At 37.1% G+C, this 16,519-nt stretch overlaps 1 protein-coding gene across 3 annotated transcripts in view; it reads right to left on the bottom strand.

Moving 5' to 3' along the window:
• Nucleotides 1-89: 89 nt before the first annotated feature.
• Nucleotides 90-16,519, bottom strand: part of LOC117302931 — a 43,377-nt gene continuing 26,947 nt past the window's right edge. The window contains exons 39-58 of one of the 3 annotated variants that reach the window (XM_033786921.1): nucleotides 15,874-15,999; nucleotides 15,235-15,354; nucleotides 14,359-14,484; nucleotides 13,691-13,810; nucleotides 12,896-13,033; nucleotides 12,067-12,306; nucleotides 11,384-11,524; nucleotides 10,830-10,955; nucleotides 9,866-9,988; nucleotides 9,279-9,394; nucleotides 7,819-8,056; nucleotides 7,077-7,208; nucleotides 6,565-6,690; nucleotides 6,001-6,134; nucleotides 4,659-4,911; nucleotides 3,866-3,956; nucleotides 3,495-3,646; nucleotides 2,909-3,267; nucleotides 2,464-2,586; nucleotides 90-1,619 (exon numbers count right to left, since the gene is read on the bottom strand). In XM_033786921.1, the coding sequence (XP_033642812.1) occupies nucleotides 1,509-1,619; nucleotides 2,464-2,586; nucleotides 2,909-3,267; nucleotides 3,495-3,646; nucleotides 3,866-3,956; nucleotides 4,659-4,911; nucleotides 6,001-6,134; nucleotides 6,565-6,690; nucleotides 7,077-7,208; nucleotides 7,819-8,056; nucleotides 9,279-9,394; nucleotides 9,866-9,988; nucleotides 10,830-10,955; nucleotides 11,384-11,524; nucleotides 12,067-12,306; nucleotides 12,896-13,033; nucleotides 13,691-13,810; nucleotides 14,359-14,484; nucleotides 15,235-15,354; nucleotides 15,874-15,999 (3,095 nt within the window). In that variant the 3' untranslated portion in view covers nucleotides 90-1,508. Of the gene's footprint in view, nucleotides 1,620-2,463; nucleotides 2,587-2,908; nucleotides 3,268-3,494; nucleotides 3,647-3,865; nucleotides 3,957-4,658; nucleotides 4,912-5,033; nucleotides 5,379-6,000; nucleotides 6,135-6,564; nucleotides 6,691-7,076; nucleotides 7,209-7,818; nucleotides 8,057-9,278; nucleotides 9,395-9,865; nucleotides 9,989-10,829; nucleotides 10,956-11,383; nucleotides 11,525-12,066; nucleotides 12,307-12,895; nucleotides 13,034-13,690; nucleotides 13,811-14,358; nucleotides 14,485-15,234; nucleotides 15,355-15,873; nucleotides 16,000-16,519 lie in introns of those variants that run through there. The other 2 variants (XM_033786922.1, XM_033786923.1) reach the window with 2 other exon arrangements.

Genomic DNA, 16,519 nt, shown 5'->3' on the forward strand with positions numbered 1-16,519 from the left:
GGTTGATTATTCCTTATCAAATTCGCCCAAATGTTGATTTTGTACAGATTTACGGAGACCATGATAAAAAGTGAACACAAATACCACAATTATTTTTTGAAAAATTTAATATAAAAAATACAAAAACAATAGGAAAATATTTGTATCTACATTTACCTTTAAAATTACATTCATCTTGCAGTAATTACTATTGGACAGACTGCAACATATGAAACAGGGTAAACAAAATACATAGTGTGTGATAGTACTGTTACCTCAATTTGTACAAGACATTTAAATAGTTGGTCTTACATGTATATTTAGCAAATGGTCATTGATCAGCGTGCCAATGACACCACTTAAATTTAACTTGCTTGCAAACAGTCTTTATAAATGAACACTTTTCTTCAGTTAATGTTCCTAAAATTCAGAGATCTACTGATAATTTGGGGTCATCTATCCATACAATTTCTACATATAAAGGCGGATTTACAAAATGCATTAATGTTTTGGGAGTGAAATAATATATCACTTAGATCAGATAGGTTTATAAATAACTGGAAGTTTATGGCACTGGTTCTGAATTACAAAGGGAAACACGGATTTCAAATAAACTTTATTTATCATAATGGGAAACTCGTACACTTACAGGATCATTATTTAGAGTTGTTTTTCCCTATTTTACAATAAGCACCTAAAATACACTACAAGTATGGACTCTAAATTAATTATACTTAGTTTCTGTGTTTTATACCACTTTAATTTTTATTTGAAGTTTTACTTGTTTTCACTTTTAATGTGATAAGAGCAACAACGCGTCTCTCACAAACTAATTTTTTTTTTTCCAACTCAAAATAGACAGCATTTTAACAGAAACTTTCAGCCTTAACTTTTAAGTTCATAATAAAAAAAAACATATTAAAGGTACAAAAATACATTCATCGTTAAAAAATATAACAGTTGACATCTTAAGGATCTTTTTATCATTTGTCAGTAACTCATTTCAGCATCACGTTTGAGACTTCAATTTTAAATCAACTAATACTTCTCAAAGACTCCTACTATTTTCATAGTTGGCAGTTATTTGATAGGTATTGGTCTTTGTAAAATCACAATAAATCATGTGTCACCACGGTGACCATCCACATAGTCAACTTGGTGACACCGACTATTGCCCCTATCATTAGTTGGAGAGTGAAGTCTCTATCAAGACCCTCGTTGGAGTGTGGCAAATCGATTGCATTTATTTCAACAGTAGGGAAATACTTTCATATACCATGTTTAAAGGAGTGACTTGTATGTCAAGGTTCTATCCTTGATTAGTCCTCTTTTATAACTTAATGGCATATAGAAGTACTGTATCCACAATTAGTTAGCCACCATACAACTTGAAATTACAGGAATATGGAAAAACAATATATGTCTGAATTTTTTTCTTCAAACCTTGCTTGAATAAGATGATGAATCAGATGAGGTTGTGTTGTTAAATTGCCGGTTAACAGTTCAAGTTGAGGTGGCTTAAGTCACATTTATGTGTAGCTCTCGGTGTTGTCATCCCAGTAGAACTGAGCTCGAGGTATCGTAAATGAAGATTGTCTGTCAGGCAAAGTGATTGACGATGGCCTGTAGGTCTCTCCATCCTGTGAAAACAAATAAATTCAGGTTTAAAATACAAAAATACAGTAACATAACATCACTTAAAATTGGTTGAAATTTCTTTGATTTGATTTGAATTGTAAAAAAGAAGACGTTTATAAAAATTAAAAACAGAAAAAAAAAAAAAAAACATCTAATCGATTTGATTTAAATTTGGAATGTTTAAGACATACTGAAACAATTCTTCCCAAAAATGTACATGTAGTTATGTTTGCTAAAAACCATCTAGGCCCGCTTTCACGACTCTGCTTCTGACAACACACGCCTAACCGAACACCCAACCATCAGAACACTCTGCTCACAACCGGACTTTCTCCTTTATTGCTCCGCAAATATGGAACAACCTCCCAGTACGCATCAGAAATTGTAACTCTTTGCCTTTATTCAAAAAATCTCTCAAAACTCACTAGTATAAGATGTAATTTGTTGTATTTATAGTTCCATTGGTCTTGCTCTTTCCAGCGCTTTGATCTTGATGTAAAGGCGCTTTATAAATATTTAGTTGTATGTATGTATGTATGTATGCTTACCATATTACAACAAGTATATTTCACAAGTTGGCAATGAACTGTGCTTGTACATACTCTGCATTCTTTGCCCACACAGCTAGTACACAAATTAAGTGCTTGTCCTGTAAGCATAAAATGTTGATCGCGAGCGTGGAGTTCAGCAGTAAGCAAAGTCATAAAATTAGGCGCAGTAAGCAGAGTCATAAAATAAGGCCCAGATGCCAATACATGTACTTGGCAACTGCAAAGGAAATTAAACAGCAACGCTGTCAAATGACCCTTGGAAGCGAAACAACACGAGTTTGAATTTAAATCTTACTGGATTTCTGTGAACTTCAGCTGCTTCTCTACCAGTGGCAACATAAGGACGAATAAACTCTGTATCTGGTAATGATGGCGCTTCTTGTGGAACCATGCTTGATATTCTGGCTCTCATACGCTCCTATTAAGAGGAAAAAGGACAAATGGTTAAGCTTAGGTAAGAGATAAGTGGTAATTCATCAACTGACAAATGTTTTGACTGCTTGGTATAGGCTACATGTATAGGTAACATGGCTGCTTGCGGCTGCTGTGAACTGAGATAAACAATCAAGAACAAAGGATGCGCACAGTTTCACTATTTGTATGTAGCCTTTTTAACAATTGCAAATTTTGAAGCTTATCAGCTACTGTTGGTGTAATGTTTTTTTACTTGTTTTTTTTTTTTACACAATAAATGGGGCTCAGTTTCAGTGGTTATGATGGGTATCGAGTTTAAAACTTACATTAAGATACGGAGATTGTGTGATCACATTGGCAAGATGTCTCATTCGGCTTTCCTCTTCACTGCGGTAGCCCAGAGTAGCTATGAAGCTGCTGTTATCACTAACAGACTCGTTGTCAATCCCCAGGTAATCCTCAGGTTGGTAGGTCCTGCGATATTCGGAAATACGCGTTGCCCCAAGCGGAGGATTGTAGAAGATCTTCGCACGGTCTGTTGCTGGTCTGAAGTAGTCGCGACGACGGGCTTCAGCCTGTCGGCGACGGAGTATGACCAACATGCACAGACACAATAGGATCACTAGAAGAACAAAAGCCGCCACTCCAAGTCCAATGCCAAGAAGCTGGAGAGCTGTTAAACCTCCTAAAAAAACAATCATTCAATAAACGTGCTGTTAAACAGACATCTAATGTAGAGGTTGGTTTAGACTGTGAACGTATCACGTGTATATCAAATCTTTCTTGTAAAATTATACTTGTCAAAAAAAAAAAAAATATGGTTGAACTAAAGTATAGGAATATTTTATGCAAGCATTTCAACATGCTTTGTGACATTTTGTGACACCCCCTAAATATGCATTTCAAACTTACCATCAGGTGAAATTGTTGTCTGTTGTTCTGTTGTTGGTTCTAATGATATTGTGACAGGCTCTGTTGGTGGTTCAGTAGCAATGGTTGCTGTGGATGGAGCAGGTGTTGTTGGAACAATCTCACATCTAGATCCGCTGTATCCCATTGGACACCTGTAGAATGGAGGGAAAAAAAAAAAAAAAATGTTATCCTCTTGAATGTTAGTTGCGGTTACTACCCTTATACCGATGTGTGTTAGCACTGTATACACTGTTCCTGAGTTCTGTGGAAAAAAATCCACAGGCATATTACTCAGGTGGGATTCGAACCTTTGACCTTTGCAATTCTTTATTATTAATATTATTATTGTTATTATTACTAATAATACTTACATGCAGTTTCGTGTTAAGTCAGGATAGCTTCCTATATTCTCACATATGCCATCGTATAGACAGTAGTCGTCAGTACACAGCGGATTGATATCTGTAAAATCAAAAAATAAATATATCAAAAATAATCACTTTTTGAAAACTAAGACTTTTCTAACAGGAGCAGATTTTTAACAGGAGATGTTTAATTTGTTTCTTTTACCAAAAGTAAAAGAAACATTTAGTTGAGGGGCTGAATTATAACAAAACCTATATGTTCTTTTTAAAAAGAAATTTTTTATTAGAAAGGACATTTTTATTTAAGTAATAGTTATTCATTATTCCAACAAAGCAATTAGACAAATTTGAAATAGAAACAAGAGAAATTCCGAAAATGTTAGGCTTCAGGGGGATCTCAAGACCAATCCACACACCAAGTTTGGAGTTGATAAGCCAAGTCCTTCTGAAGTTCTTGCTCGGACAATGATTGGAAAAAAAATTATGCAATGTCGGAAACAGTGTGCCACTTTGGTGGCTTCACCAACCCATATTTGGTACTTGGGGGGAAAAAGGAGGAACATTCGATGGAGTACAGTGGCTGACCTGCGTGTACACATTGTGTAGGCTCTACTAGACTTTTCAGGCTTTAATAGTTAAAGTTTTCTGATTTATCAAAGGACAATAAAATACAACAAACAGACTAATACTTTTATGTACCTTATTTGGTGAATATGTCTTATCTTATCACACTTAATAAGGCCTTTGACATAAGTGAAACTGAAAATTTAATGTTGAAAGTGATTACACAATATCTTACCTCCAATGTTAATTGAGGATGGGTCGAGAGTAAGATTCCCAAGTGTTTTTGTCCCTGATACAATAACTGAATCAGAATCAAGTTGGGCTCGAACAAGCTGCTCGATCTCAGCACTACTTGTGGTCACATTGTCTCTGAAGATGACTAAGAATGATGTGTGAGTGCCTGATGGGTCAGCCATAGTGAAGTTCATTACCTCACACTCGTAGTAGAAATCTTGCAGAGAGCGTTCTAGTAACATGGTGTAACGAATCTGTGGGATGAGGCAGAACAATGTTTCAGTAGGCGTTGAGACTATGCATGGTTGGAGTATAATCAGGCAGGGTTGTAGCTAGCGTTGAGACTAAGCATGGTTGGAGTATATTCAGGCAGGGTTGTAGCTAGCGTTGAGACTATGCATGGTTGGAGTATAATCAGGCAGGGTTGTAGCTAGCGTTGAGACTATGCATGGTTGGAGTATAATCAGGCAGGGTTGTAGCTAGCGTTGAGACTATGCATGGTTGGAGTATAATCAGGCAGGGTTGTAGCTAGCGTTGAGACTATGCATGGTTGGAGTATATTCAGGCAGGGTTGTAGCTAGCGTTGAGACTATGCATGGTTGGAGTATAATCAGGCAGGGTTGTAGCTAGCGTTGAGACTATGCATGGTTGGAGTATATTCAGGCAGGGTTGTAGCTGGACCAATTTTAGTGGTGGGCAATAAATCAAATTTTGTTGTAGTCTACCGAGGGCAAGGAGATCAACAAAATTATTCATGTTTAATTATGGGGCCATAACTGCTGAAGTGGGGCCAGGTTTCCAAACTGTTTGTGTCATGGGGCAATGCAACAAGTTGAATGGCCTTTTGATTGTGTTCTTTCTCTGTGATATTTGATTCTCTTCATCATAGCTGTATCTAAGATCAATGCAAAGTGGACAATATTTGAAATCTGTGTGCTGGGCAGCATCATGTATTTTTCTCGGAGTATTGGGCAAAAATTGTGAGTCCTGGGCAGGCCTGCCGAGCACTGCCCACCGTGGCTACAACACTGTAATCAGGTGAGGTTTGCGGTAGCACGGGGCAGGGCCTGATACCTCATGGCGGCAACGAATGCGATTGCCTCCATGCCCCCTGGTCATTGCCTTGGTGCCCTTATAACACTCCAGTTGAAATTTACAATTTCCTCATAGTGGCCTTTTTTTCTGAAGGACAAAATGCCTTAGTGCCATTGCCCTTTAAAAAAGGAAGTATACAGGGATAAAGACTCAGATTCGATCAAACTACATGTACATAATGCTTCAAGAAATTACTTCCATTAAACGTGTTTAGGTGTCGGCTAAATTGCTACCAAATATTAACTTACCACGCCACAAACTTTGAGACTCAAATCGAGGAATTCAGGGGTCGTGGAATCCTCCAATGCGGGAATGAACTGAGCAGCTTGACTGAGCCTGTTAACCTCGAAAATGGTGAACTCTCCTCGGTATGTTATTAACACTGTAGAAAAAGGAGAAGCGTAACAGTTAAGTAAAAAAAGGTACAGGACACATAAACGAAAAATATAAAGTTAGATCTACTAGTAACAAAAACATGAGTACCAGTTAAGGAGAATTTTACTGGAAATTGAGCAACAGTAATTTGTTCAGTGTTAGAATGAAAGTTTCCACCAAGGAGATTTTCAACCAATATCAGTCACCTATCTCTACTCTTTTTGCAAACATTTGGTAGAGCACCTCAAAATTATTCTTGAGGGTTTGAATCCCACTATAGTACATTTTCTTTGTTCAACCCCAACTCATCAAAAAAGAAAAGTTGACAAAAGGAGATTTTCAGAAAATGTCAGCCAACAATCTCTACCCCTTTTGCAAACACTTGTCAAAATATATTACACTAAAAAGAAATATAGAACAAGGAATTGACCACTTACTGACACAAGCTCCATTGAATTCATGGAATCCGTCTTCGTTACGGCAAACACATTGGTAACTACCAAGAGAGTTGACGCACATTTCCCCTCTGCCAGTACAAGGCAGGGATAGGCATTCGTCAATATCTGGAAAATAGACAATTAAAAATTATCATTAACAAAATTCTCTCAAGACAATCAGAGCATACTGATGTAGGTAACACCATGATAATTTCTAAAAGAGTAACCACAATTCAGTGTTGGTACAGTACTAGTTGGTATGACACTGCTCTGGAATTGCAAAGGTTGTGAGTTTGAATCCCACCTAAGTAATATGCCTGTAATTTTTGTTCACAGAACTCGGGTAAGTACCAAGTATACAGTGCTAACACACATCGGTGTATATGGGTAAAACCAAAATGAATATTCTTTATCCCCGATGCAAATTTATGTTACAGTATTGATGAAATAAATAAACCATTAATAACAATCTTCAAAGTGTAATTTAAAAATAATCATAATTTGAAGCTAACCTGTACAGGCGTCGTATGCATCTCCAGTCCATCCAGCAGAGCACATACAGGTGTGATTGTTGCTAATACCAGAAAACACACAGTCAGCATTCAGGCCACATGTATATGTGCCTTCAAGACATGGATCGATAACTGTAGAAACAAAGTTTGTAAAAGATGACAAATGGGTCAGTTATTTTGTGGTTTAAAGAAATAGTATGGTTATTGAAATATGGACAAGTACCTGCTGTATGGCGCTTCAACATTATTACCCCAGCCGTCAATTTCACCAAACTTTTCCCAACTTAAGATTAATTTTTAGGACTTAGGACGAGTCCCAACCCAGCACTGTAGCATGCAGACCTTAAGATTAATCCTAAGTAAGGACGAGTTAATCGTCCTCACTCGAGATAGGATTAATCCTAGCGTTTCGTGAAATCGGCTGCTGGTCACTGGGCCTTGAACCATCTAAGCTCCCTGGGGAGTATACAGCCTGTGCCGCCAAATTTGTAGCGCACTAAGCTAATCAATCACAAAAACCAACTCTGCCCTCACAGGTACCCATTTACCCCTGGGTGAAGAGAAGCTTATGGTTAAAGTGTCTTCTTGCTCAAGGACACAAGTGTCACGATCAGGATTCAAATCCACACTCTGCTGAACAGAAACACCAGAGCTTGAGTTCGTCGTCTTATCCGCTCGGCCATGACACCCCCAATACTTCAACAATGGTATGACAGGAGGGATACTTTTAGAATAGACTTACTTGGATCTCCAACAGCAAAGGTCTGGTTGTACACCTTGTTATCAGGCAAGATCACATTGTTGAATCTTCCTGTTAACTGGCTAACAAAAGCATCCGTGATTTCTTGGTCGGTAACCGATGAGTTGGGAAGGAAAGTCAGTGTCATTAACACCCTGGCCACGTTACCAGCCATTGAGATGGAGTTCACAAACACTGCTTGGTAGTCTCGGAGCATGCTTGCATTGAAGGCTGCATCCAACTGTTGTAATGAAATGACAAGTGAATTGATTAAAATGGAGTCGGTCAATCAGGTTAGTGCAGTGGTATCTTTCCTAGCCTTCCACCTCTGAGACCTCCAGTTCCAATCCAACCGTGGACACTATGTGAATTGGGTTTACAGTCCCTGCATGGGTTTTCCCTGAAACAGTTCTCTCACGTTTTCCTCCCACATCTAAAACTTCATTGTCTTCTCTCTTCTCACTTGGCTCTAATGAGAGCGTTGAGAATGTATAGACGATGTGACCTCCGACATCACACGAAAACCATAACATGATTCGTGCGCATACCACCGGGCAAAACCTTTGTGTTTTGGCAGCCAGCTAGAAAGTGTATCAATCTTACCATGACTACGTGTCTTTTTGCCCGGCGAAACATGACGTATACAGTGTTTTTTCAACAGAGGGCGGTTTAAATGTAAACATGAGTCACATCGTCTATATCCAAAACCAAAACCCAAAAAGTCCAATAGTAGGCAAATCAGAAACGGGGTCACATGTACAAAAAACCAAAAGATATAGGGAGGGTTGGTAGCTCTTTATCTTACTGTAAAGACGATATAAATGCATAAACAAATTACTGTCATAAGACCAGGGCCCAATTTCATAGAGCTGCTTAAGCACAAAATTTTGATTAAGCAAAAAAATCCTTGCTTAGTAAAATCAGATTACTGGCCAAGAATCCAATCAATAGTTATGCTAAGTGAACAACAGCTTAGTACCAGTCACAAGCAATGTATATGGCATGAAATTTTGGCCAGTAATATGTGTAAAACAAGCGAGCTATTTTCGCGCTTAAGCAAATTGTTTGCTTAAGCAGCTCTATGAAATTGGCCCCAGGCAAGTCTGGCGCATATTCAAACGTTTCTTTTTGAAACTCGGGTCCCTACATAAATTGCTTTATAGTGTGAAGGAAACAAACTCATGAGGGTCTAAAGTTTAAAAGTTTAGGCGTGATAATTGGTCTTTTGGAAATAGGAGGCATTTTGTATCGAGAACAAGGGCTGAACTAAACACCCAGGATGACGCCATTAATGGACTTTTTAGGCTATTTGTCTGATTTTCCCCAAGGGCAACAAAATCCGAAATCAGACTTATGTAGGAAAAATATCATGCCTGCAAATTATGCCAATATTGAACTATTTTTAGCGAATTTTCTTAAGCACTCTTGCAATAAAAAACACATTAATGCAGCAAAATACTTACATCGATGGCCAGAGGGACTTCATAGATGGATGTGTCATTTATTTGGAATTGGATGTCATTGACCTCAAAACCAATAATGTCGGTAAACAAGGCGTAAACAGTCTTGGAAACACCAGCTGCAAAAATAAAAAACAAAAGAGTGAAATATCATAATCTGCTATATACTGTACTGAGAAAAACAGAATGGGAATTAAGTACTTCAATTGGACTAAATAGATGTGGATTAAATTGAGATAGCGAACTCAACCTTTAGAGGGTTGGGATACCATTTCTAGATCAAGTTTTAGGTCATGACATGAACGAAGATATACGTAATGTAATTTACCTGAAGAAGTTTCAGCTTCATTAGTAATCAAGTCTTTCAGATAAAAAAAGTGCAAATCACAGAGCATTGTTTTTAGGAGAGTCGCGTAAATCCATTGTAAATAACTTCTCAAAATCTACAGCACCTCAGCAAGTTATTTTAAAGGGAAGCTTTCTACCACATTATCTTTAAACCATGTCAGTTTAATGTAAATATGTGGACGTTGGTGTTTTGTGTCATGGAAAGTTTATCCACAATTAAAGTTTTGCGTGTTCACACTTACCTGTACAAACTCCCAAGAAGTCGTAGAAGTCAGTTTTGCAGACACAGTTGTAAGATCCAGCAACATTCTGACAGCGAGCATTCACTACAGACTCACAAGGATTGGTGTCACATTCATCAATATCTAGAAAGAAAAATATTGTATCAATTGTTAGAAAAACCAACAAACAAGATGTTCGACTCCCCCTACTCCGCATAAAACAAAAACATAGTGAGTAGATTTCGACACAGTTTTTATATATATTTATATTTGATTTGGTATTTGATGTGCAATTTTTATGTCGTTTTTGTCCTTGTGTCCTTTTGTGCCTTTGTTATTTTTATTGTCTGGATCGCCTTTAGATAGTGATTATTTTCGCTTTTTGGTTATCCGCAGGCTTGTTCTCTGTGTAGTCTTATTTTTTATTGCCTATTATTTGTATGTACTGTTTGCCTGGAAATAAATAAATAAATAAATAAATAAATAAATAAATAAATAAATAAATAAATAAATAAATAAATAAATAAATAAATAAATAAATAAATAAATAAACATGTCATGCAAGCAGATTCAATGTCTCTTTGTGATGTACTTGGTGTAGTTATAATGTCCTTTTTTAAAATGCTGTACAACGGAAAGCAAGTTTCATGTGTTTTCATATGAACAAATATGAATCTGAATTGAATTGCTCATTGGCCGTGTGTACGCTTCCATTGTTCCATCATTATTTTAACTCCAAGATGGCAGCATGATGGCATCAATGCATAAGGTCTGTTTAGAATACACCCTAGGTATCTTTAGTGCATAATTTGTTTGCTTGGTTTCTGTGCATTACTTTCTAGATTATAATACTTAATGTGGCTTCTTATAAAGCGCACATGTCCGTCACTCAGTGACGCTCCTGGCGCTGTAACATACAGTATTTCCTGCAAGATATTGGACTACGATTTTGAATAATGAGACCAAATCCTTATACGATACTCACCAGTGCAAGCACCGACAATTCCTTGATAGCCATTTCCACACATGCAAGTGTAACTTCCAAAGTTGTTTGTACATATCTCTTTGACAGCATCACAAGTGTCCGTCTCAAAATCACACTCGTTAACATCTACAAAAAATAAGACAAACAATTACCATATAATTTTTCTCCTCTATAAAGACACTGGACACTATTAGTAAATTTAGTTGTACGCTAAATAACTCAGGAAAAGTTTGTTTCAAAACGTGCTCGTTTTTTTTCTCTAGATATATCATTTTACTTCACCACATAACTTCCAAGTGAAATGTTTCTGAACATGCTTTATTCTATTGAAAGCTGATCTATGCTTCTACCCAAAAGTTTTTAATGCCATTAATTTTAAAAGTGACCAAGCATAAAATTGTAAAAGGGACTCTACCTTGTGCGTGTATCTTGTGCTATTTTTGTATCTGCCTGTTGTTACATTTTCACATTTGGTGTGTTTTTAAAAACTTGTGTGAGCAATGCAATGTCTTCTTTTGAAGATCAATAAAGTTTTCTTATGTCTTATGTCTTACCTTCACACTGTCTTCCGGGTGAAAATCCAGTTGATGTCACATAGCCATCTCTGCATCTACAGGTAAAGCTTCCATCCACGTTAAGACATGTTGCTAAGGGATGACAGTCATTGGTGCTGTCTGCTGAACACTCATTCACATCTGCAAATGATAATTGACACAATTGGCATAAAATAAAATGCATAAATGGAATCTGAAAGATCGCATGTGTTTGGAACATAATTTCTGTCAGTCCATCAAGTAAATCAGGATGAACTAATTGAAATAGTATCAGAGATTGAGAAACCTTCAATTTTCTTGCAAACAATGTTTGAAATTTTGAAGAAGAAAAAAAATGTCAAAGGTTTAAAATATCTGCTCTTTTATAATAGCAGGTTGCAGGTTCAATTGTCAACGAAGGCACCAGGAAGCAGTTCTGCTTCAAGAAAATAATTCAAAGATAAATTTTTACATAAGCAGCAGGGAATTGAAGTAAGGTAATGTTTCCTCCAAAATTTCCCTTTAAAATATCAAATAAAACAAATGTACAAGAAAAAACACTACTTCGAGAAAGTTAATCAAAGATTATATTTTGCTTTGCAGCAGGAAACTGAAGTAAGTTCATGTTTTATTCCCAAATTTCCATTTACATAAAACAAGAAATCCCAGCTTTGACCAGTGCAACACAAGTTGTCTTAAGTTACCTGTGCAGAAAGTTCCATTGCCAGCGTATCCACTATTACACACACAGGCAAAGCTACCCACTGAATTCATACACTCAGCATCAGTGTCACAAGGAAAGTCTAGACATTCGTTGATATCAAAGCACTCCAATCGAGGGTCACCAGAATAACCCTCAAAGCAGTTGCAAATGTAGTCTCCGACGATGTTGGTGCAAGTACTGTTTACTGCACAGCTGTTTGCGATGTTACATTCATTAACGTCTGCACAAAGAAACAAAATCATGCGTAAATGTGTTAATTTTATTTACTTAGAAATTTTGCAAAAGTTTCAATTATCAAGTTATAAACCACGAGAAGTTGACCTGAAAAACAAAGACAAATTGACTTGAGGAGGACTTGATTTTGTGCCCTCCGGATATTACTTTACCAGCGCTTCTCCAACTGAGCTAACTAGCCCTAATGTTGGCAGTCCATAGTTTGTAAATATCGTTGCTCGAGGTACCATTTTGAAGCAGTTAAACCTGTAACTGTCATATAGACAGTGACCACATCCAAGTTTATGAAACAGCCTGGAAAGCGGCAGCAGAGGGGCCACCTTAAGAAACCAGGTTTAAATCCCCCCCCCCAAAATGACCAATGGTAAACTTGAAATAAATTTGGTTGAAAAACGAATAGTAGACCTCAGCAAGTTTTAGAATTGTTTTCATACCGTTTCCGGTTAAGATATAATGCTTTATTTTGCTCAAACCTTAATGACCATCCATATCAAGAATTCATTTAACAGCTCATATCAGGACAATTGAACAAAAATAAAAATAAAAATATTGACAAAAACACTTTGTAATTTTACCTTCACAGACAGTTCCAGTTCCAGAGTAGCCGCTGTTACAAACACACTGGAAGCTTCCAGCCTCATTTGTGCATGTGGCATCAGAATGACAGTTGGCTGCTCTTGGATCGGTTGATGCTAAGAAGCACTCGTTCACATCTGTAAGATTTCACAAAATTATGCTCCAATTAAAAGAAAGCAGGAATTACTGTCAAAGTGGTTGAAACATCCACTTTTTAATGCTGATTATTGATGGTCTGATTTCAGTGTTACGCTTATGTGGTCTCCATACATCACCCCTCAAAGAACTTGTCAAGAAGTGATAACACATACTTGATGAATCGGTCAACTTTGAGTTGGTAACTCATATTTTATAATAATGGCTAATAATAACTCCAAATAAATTGTGACTTGCAGATGATTGTGGTGAGTCTTGGGTGAGGTATTTCTGATCATCAAGAGTGCGAGTTTGAGTACAAACAATGGCACTCGTGTTCCTGAGCAAGATGCTTTGCCAATAGTACCAAAGTCCATTGGAAGCCATAGGTCCAATGTGTTATGGAATGCAGGTAAATGAACCTATGTATAGTAGCACTTGGGATGAGGATTGGCCCAGGGCTTCTGGCTATGGCTGCTGAACATGCCACAGCACCTTATTAACCATTAGAGGGTGCTACATAAATGGTTCTCATAAAACATAGCTCTGCTTAATACCCCATTGAAAAACAAATGAGTGTTTTAATACTTCCCTAGAGATGTAATAAATCGCCGTATAAGAACCAATAGTTACATTATTACAATGAAGTTGTTACTCACCGATACATACTGTACCATCTCCTTCGTAGCCATCAAAGCAGGGACATCGGTATGAACCAGCTGTGTTGATACAAGTCGCTAGGCTTGAACAATTATGCCCCACGTTACATTCATCAATATCTTCAAAGATAAGAAGTTTTATTGAATGAATACATTATATGTTTGTTTCATAAGTATTAGTAATAAGTGGTTGAAGAGATATTGAAATACTTCAGACCTTGTTACTACAAAGGGTTTTTGCTTTTAGCAATAGGCAACAAATCCAAAGTAAGCAACTTGCTATGAAAGTGCACTGATTGTGTGGTCGTGTGTCTGGAGTCTCACAAACATATTACATTCAGCTCCTTTTGAGCAATTTCTTTCAAAACTTCAATCTGGAAACAACATGTGCCACCTCACCATGTATCTCTTTCAAGGTGTTATATTTTTGCTGAGTATAGCCCTGTTCATACTTGTAGCAAATGTTGACGTCACAAATTCGCAACAAATAATTCGCAGCAGTTCAACTCTGCTCAACCCACTTGCGAATATCGCTGCGAATGGAGAGTTATGACATCAAATTCACGTCAACTTCATTTCGCATTCGCAGCAAGTATGAACCAGGCTTTAGGCAGACATGGCCGATAAAAATGTACATTAGTATTATTACAAGGCAGATAGGTCCTTACCTATACAGAAGGTTCCATTGCCATCAAATCCTGTCAAACAATCACACTGGTAGAACCCTGGCAGGTTGGTACATAATGCATTCTCACTACAGTCGTTCAGAGATGCCCGATCACACTCGTTGATTTCTAAGAGAAAGTTAAAATTTGTATAAATTATACAAAAGTTATCAAGTAAAAACTACTATAGATACTAGCAACCTTACCTAGATCGAAGACACCAGTTGGTCAATAGTTTTATAACGTACATACATCCACATTTCCATTGCCGGATTTTTAGTTTTTGACGAAACATGATGAACCCAAAACATTAAGTTTCTGCATGAAGTTGTGCAAACTGCCTACCCACCGTGTGTTGTATAGATTTGAATTTATTTTCACATTCCAGATTGCCTTTGAATTATGTGACCTGGGACGCCATTCCTTTACAATTTATGCAAAATGTGGGAATTCCAGAGAGAGATTTCCCTTGCATATAGCAGAGAACAATGCTGCACAAAGTTAATTAGTTGATACTCAAGAATCATCTTTTTTTACAGTAAAAAAAAATAAAAATATTAATAACACAGCATTTGTAAAGCGCACTTTATCTGTGTGACATTAAAAGGCGCTGGTCAAAAAGAAGAAAATTTCACTCGATATCTTTATAGGCTAATCTGAAGAGATGGGTTTTGAGAGAATGTTGGAATCTTGAGATGACATGTGTGTCCTTGAAATGTTGAGGCAGACAGTTCCAGAGTCGGGGTGAACTGTCAAAAAAACTGCTTTTACACACCAACAAAAACTGTCACATTGTCTAATAGGAAGGTATATACATGGGTTCTATTTGCAAAACATAATTTTGTTTTGACAAGTCCTGAAATATTTTAGTAAACTTACCAACACAGTTTTCACCATTTCCAGCGTAGCCAGCATTACACGCGCAAGAGTAGCTACCTGGTGTGTTTGTACACAAAGCATTGGCACTGCACAAGTTGGTCCCCTCACACTCGTTAATATCTGTACAGCACAAAGACAATTTATGATGGAAATTATTAAAAGTTCAGAAAACCATCAATCACACTTTTTACTAAAGGTGCGTATCCACGTTAAAGTGTTTGTAATACATTAACAGTGTTCATCACTAGCTGCTTCAATAGCATTCTACTGATAACCTCACTTTTTATCAAAATACCAGTTTTTCACACAAACTTTCCACAAAAAACGCTCATGCAATCATCACAGTTGTACATTATAAATATAAAGCTTGGCGTGTACCTGCACATGCATAAGTGATTTGACACATTGTCAAACATCGGGGTACTGAGTTTCTTTTTTTAGAGTTATTGCGGAGTGCTATTCCATTCAGTAATGTTGTAATATTTAGTTAAAAATATGTTTCACAAGCCTGCCATTTATATCAATTTTTTTTAGAGTGTAATATCACAAATTTTAAACTATTAAACCTTTATGTGTACAGAGCAAAAAAGGACAGCTTCAAATCCAACTTGTTGTTTTTCTCTTTTCAATTCCCTTTACCTGAGCACATTGTTCCATTGGAAAGAAAGCCAGTCTTGCAGGTGCACACAAACCCTCCAGCAGTGTTGAAGCAGTTCTCAGAAACAGCATCACAACTACTAGTGCCTTCTGTGCACTCGTTGATATCTGTGGGTAAATCAAAAAACAAAAAATTTGATATTTAAATAATTTTTTAAGATTCACTACAACTGATTGAGTTCAGATTGAATCAATGTTTGGGGTTGAACCACAAAAAAGTTACTGGAGTGGGACTTGTATCAATGGCCCCTGGATTACCCGTGCTGACCTTCTACCAACTAATGCTGTGTTGGTGGTCTCCCTGTTTAGTTAATAGAGCACCTGTGTGTTAAACTGGAGGCCGTTTGTTAAAGTCCCACTACTGTAATATTTCCTTTGTTCAACCCAAAATTATTTTAAAGCTACCCAAACAGTGTCCCTTGTTTTTATTATTGTCACTGTAAAGTTCAACTCACAATGTTCAATTCAAACAGCATAATTATTATCTCAACTTATTTACTACCCAAACTGGAACCAGCACAGGGTAATATTTTAAGTGTTGTATTTGGTTCACCTTCCTCAGAATCGTTACACCTTTAAGAAGCCCAATGGACCCTTCCTGCTTCGCCAACATTGCCAAATAAAATTT

This window comes from Asterias rubens, chromosome 19 (assembly GCF_902459465.1).
Source record: "Asterias rubens chromosome 19, eAstRub1.3, whole genome shotgun sequence".
Taxonomy (NCBI): domain Eukaryota; kingdom Metazoa; phylum Echinodermata; class Asteroidea; order Forcipulatida; family Asteriidae; genus Asterias; species Asterias rubens.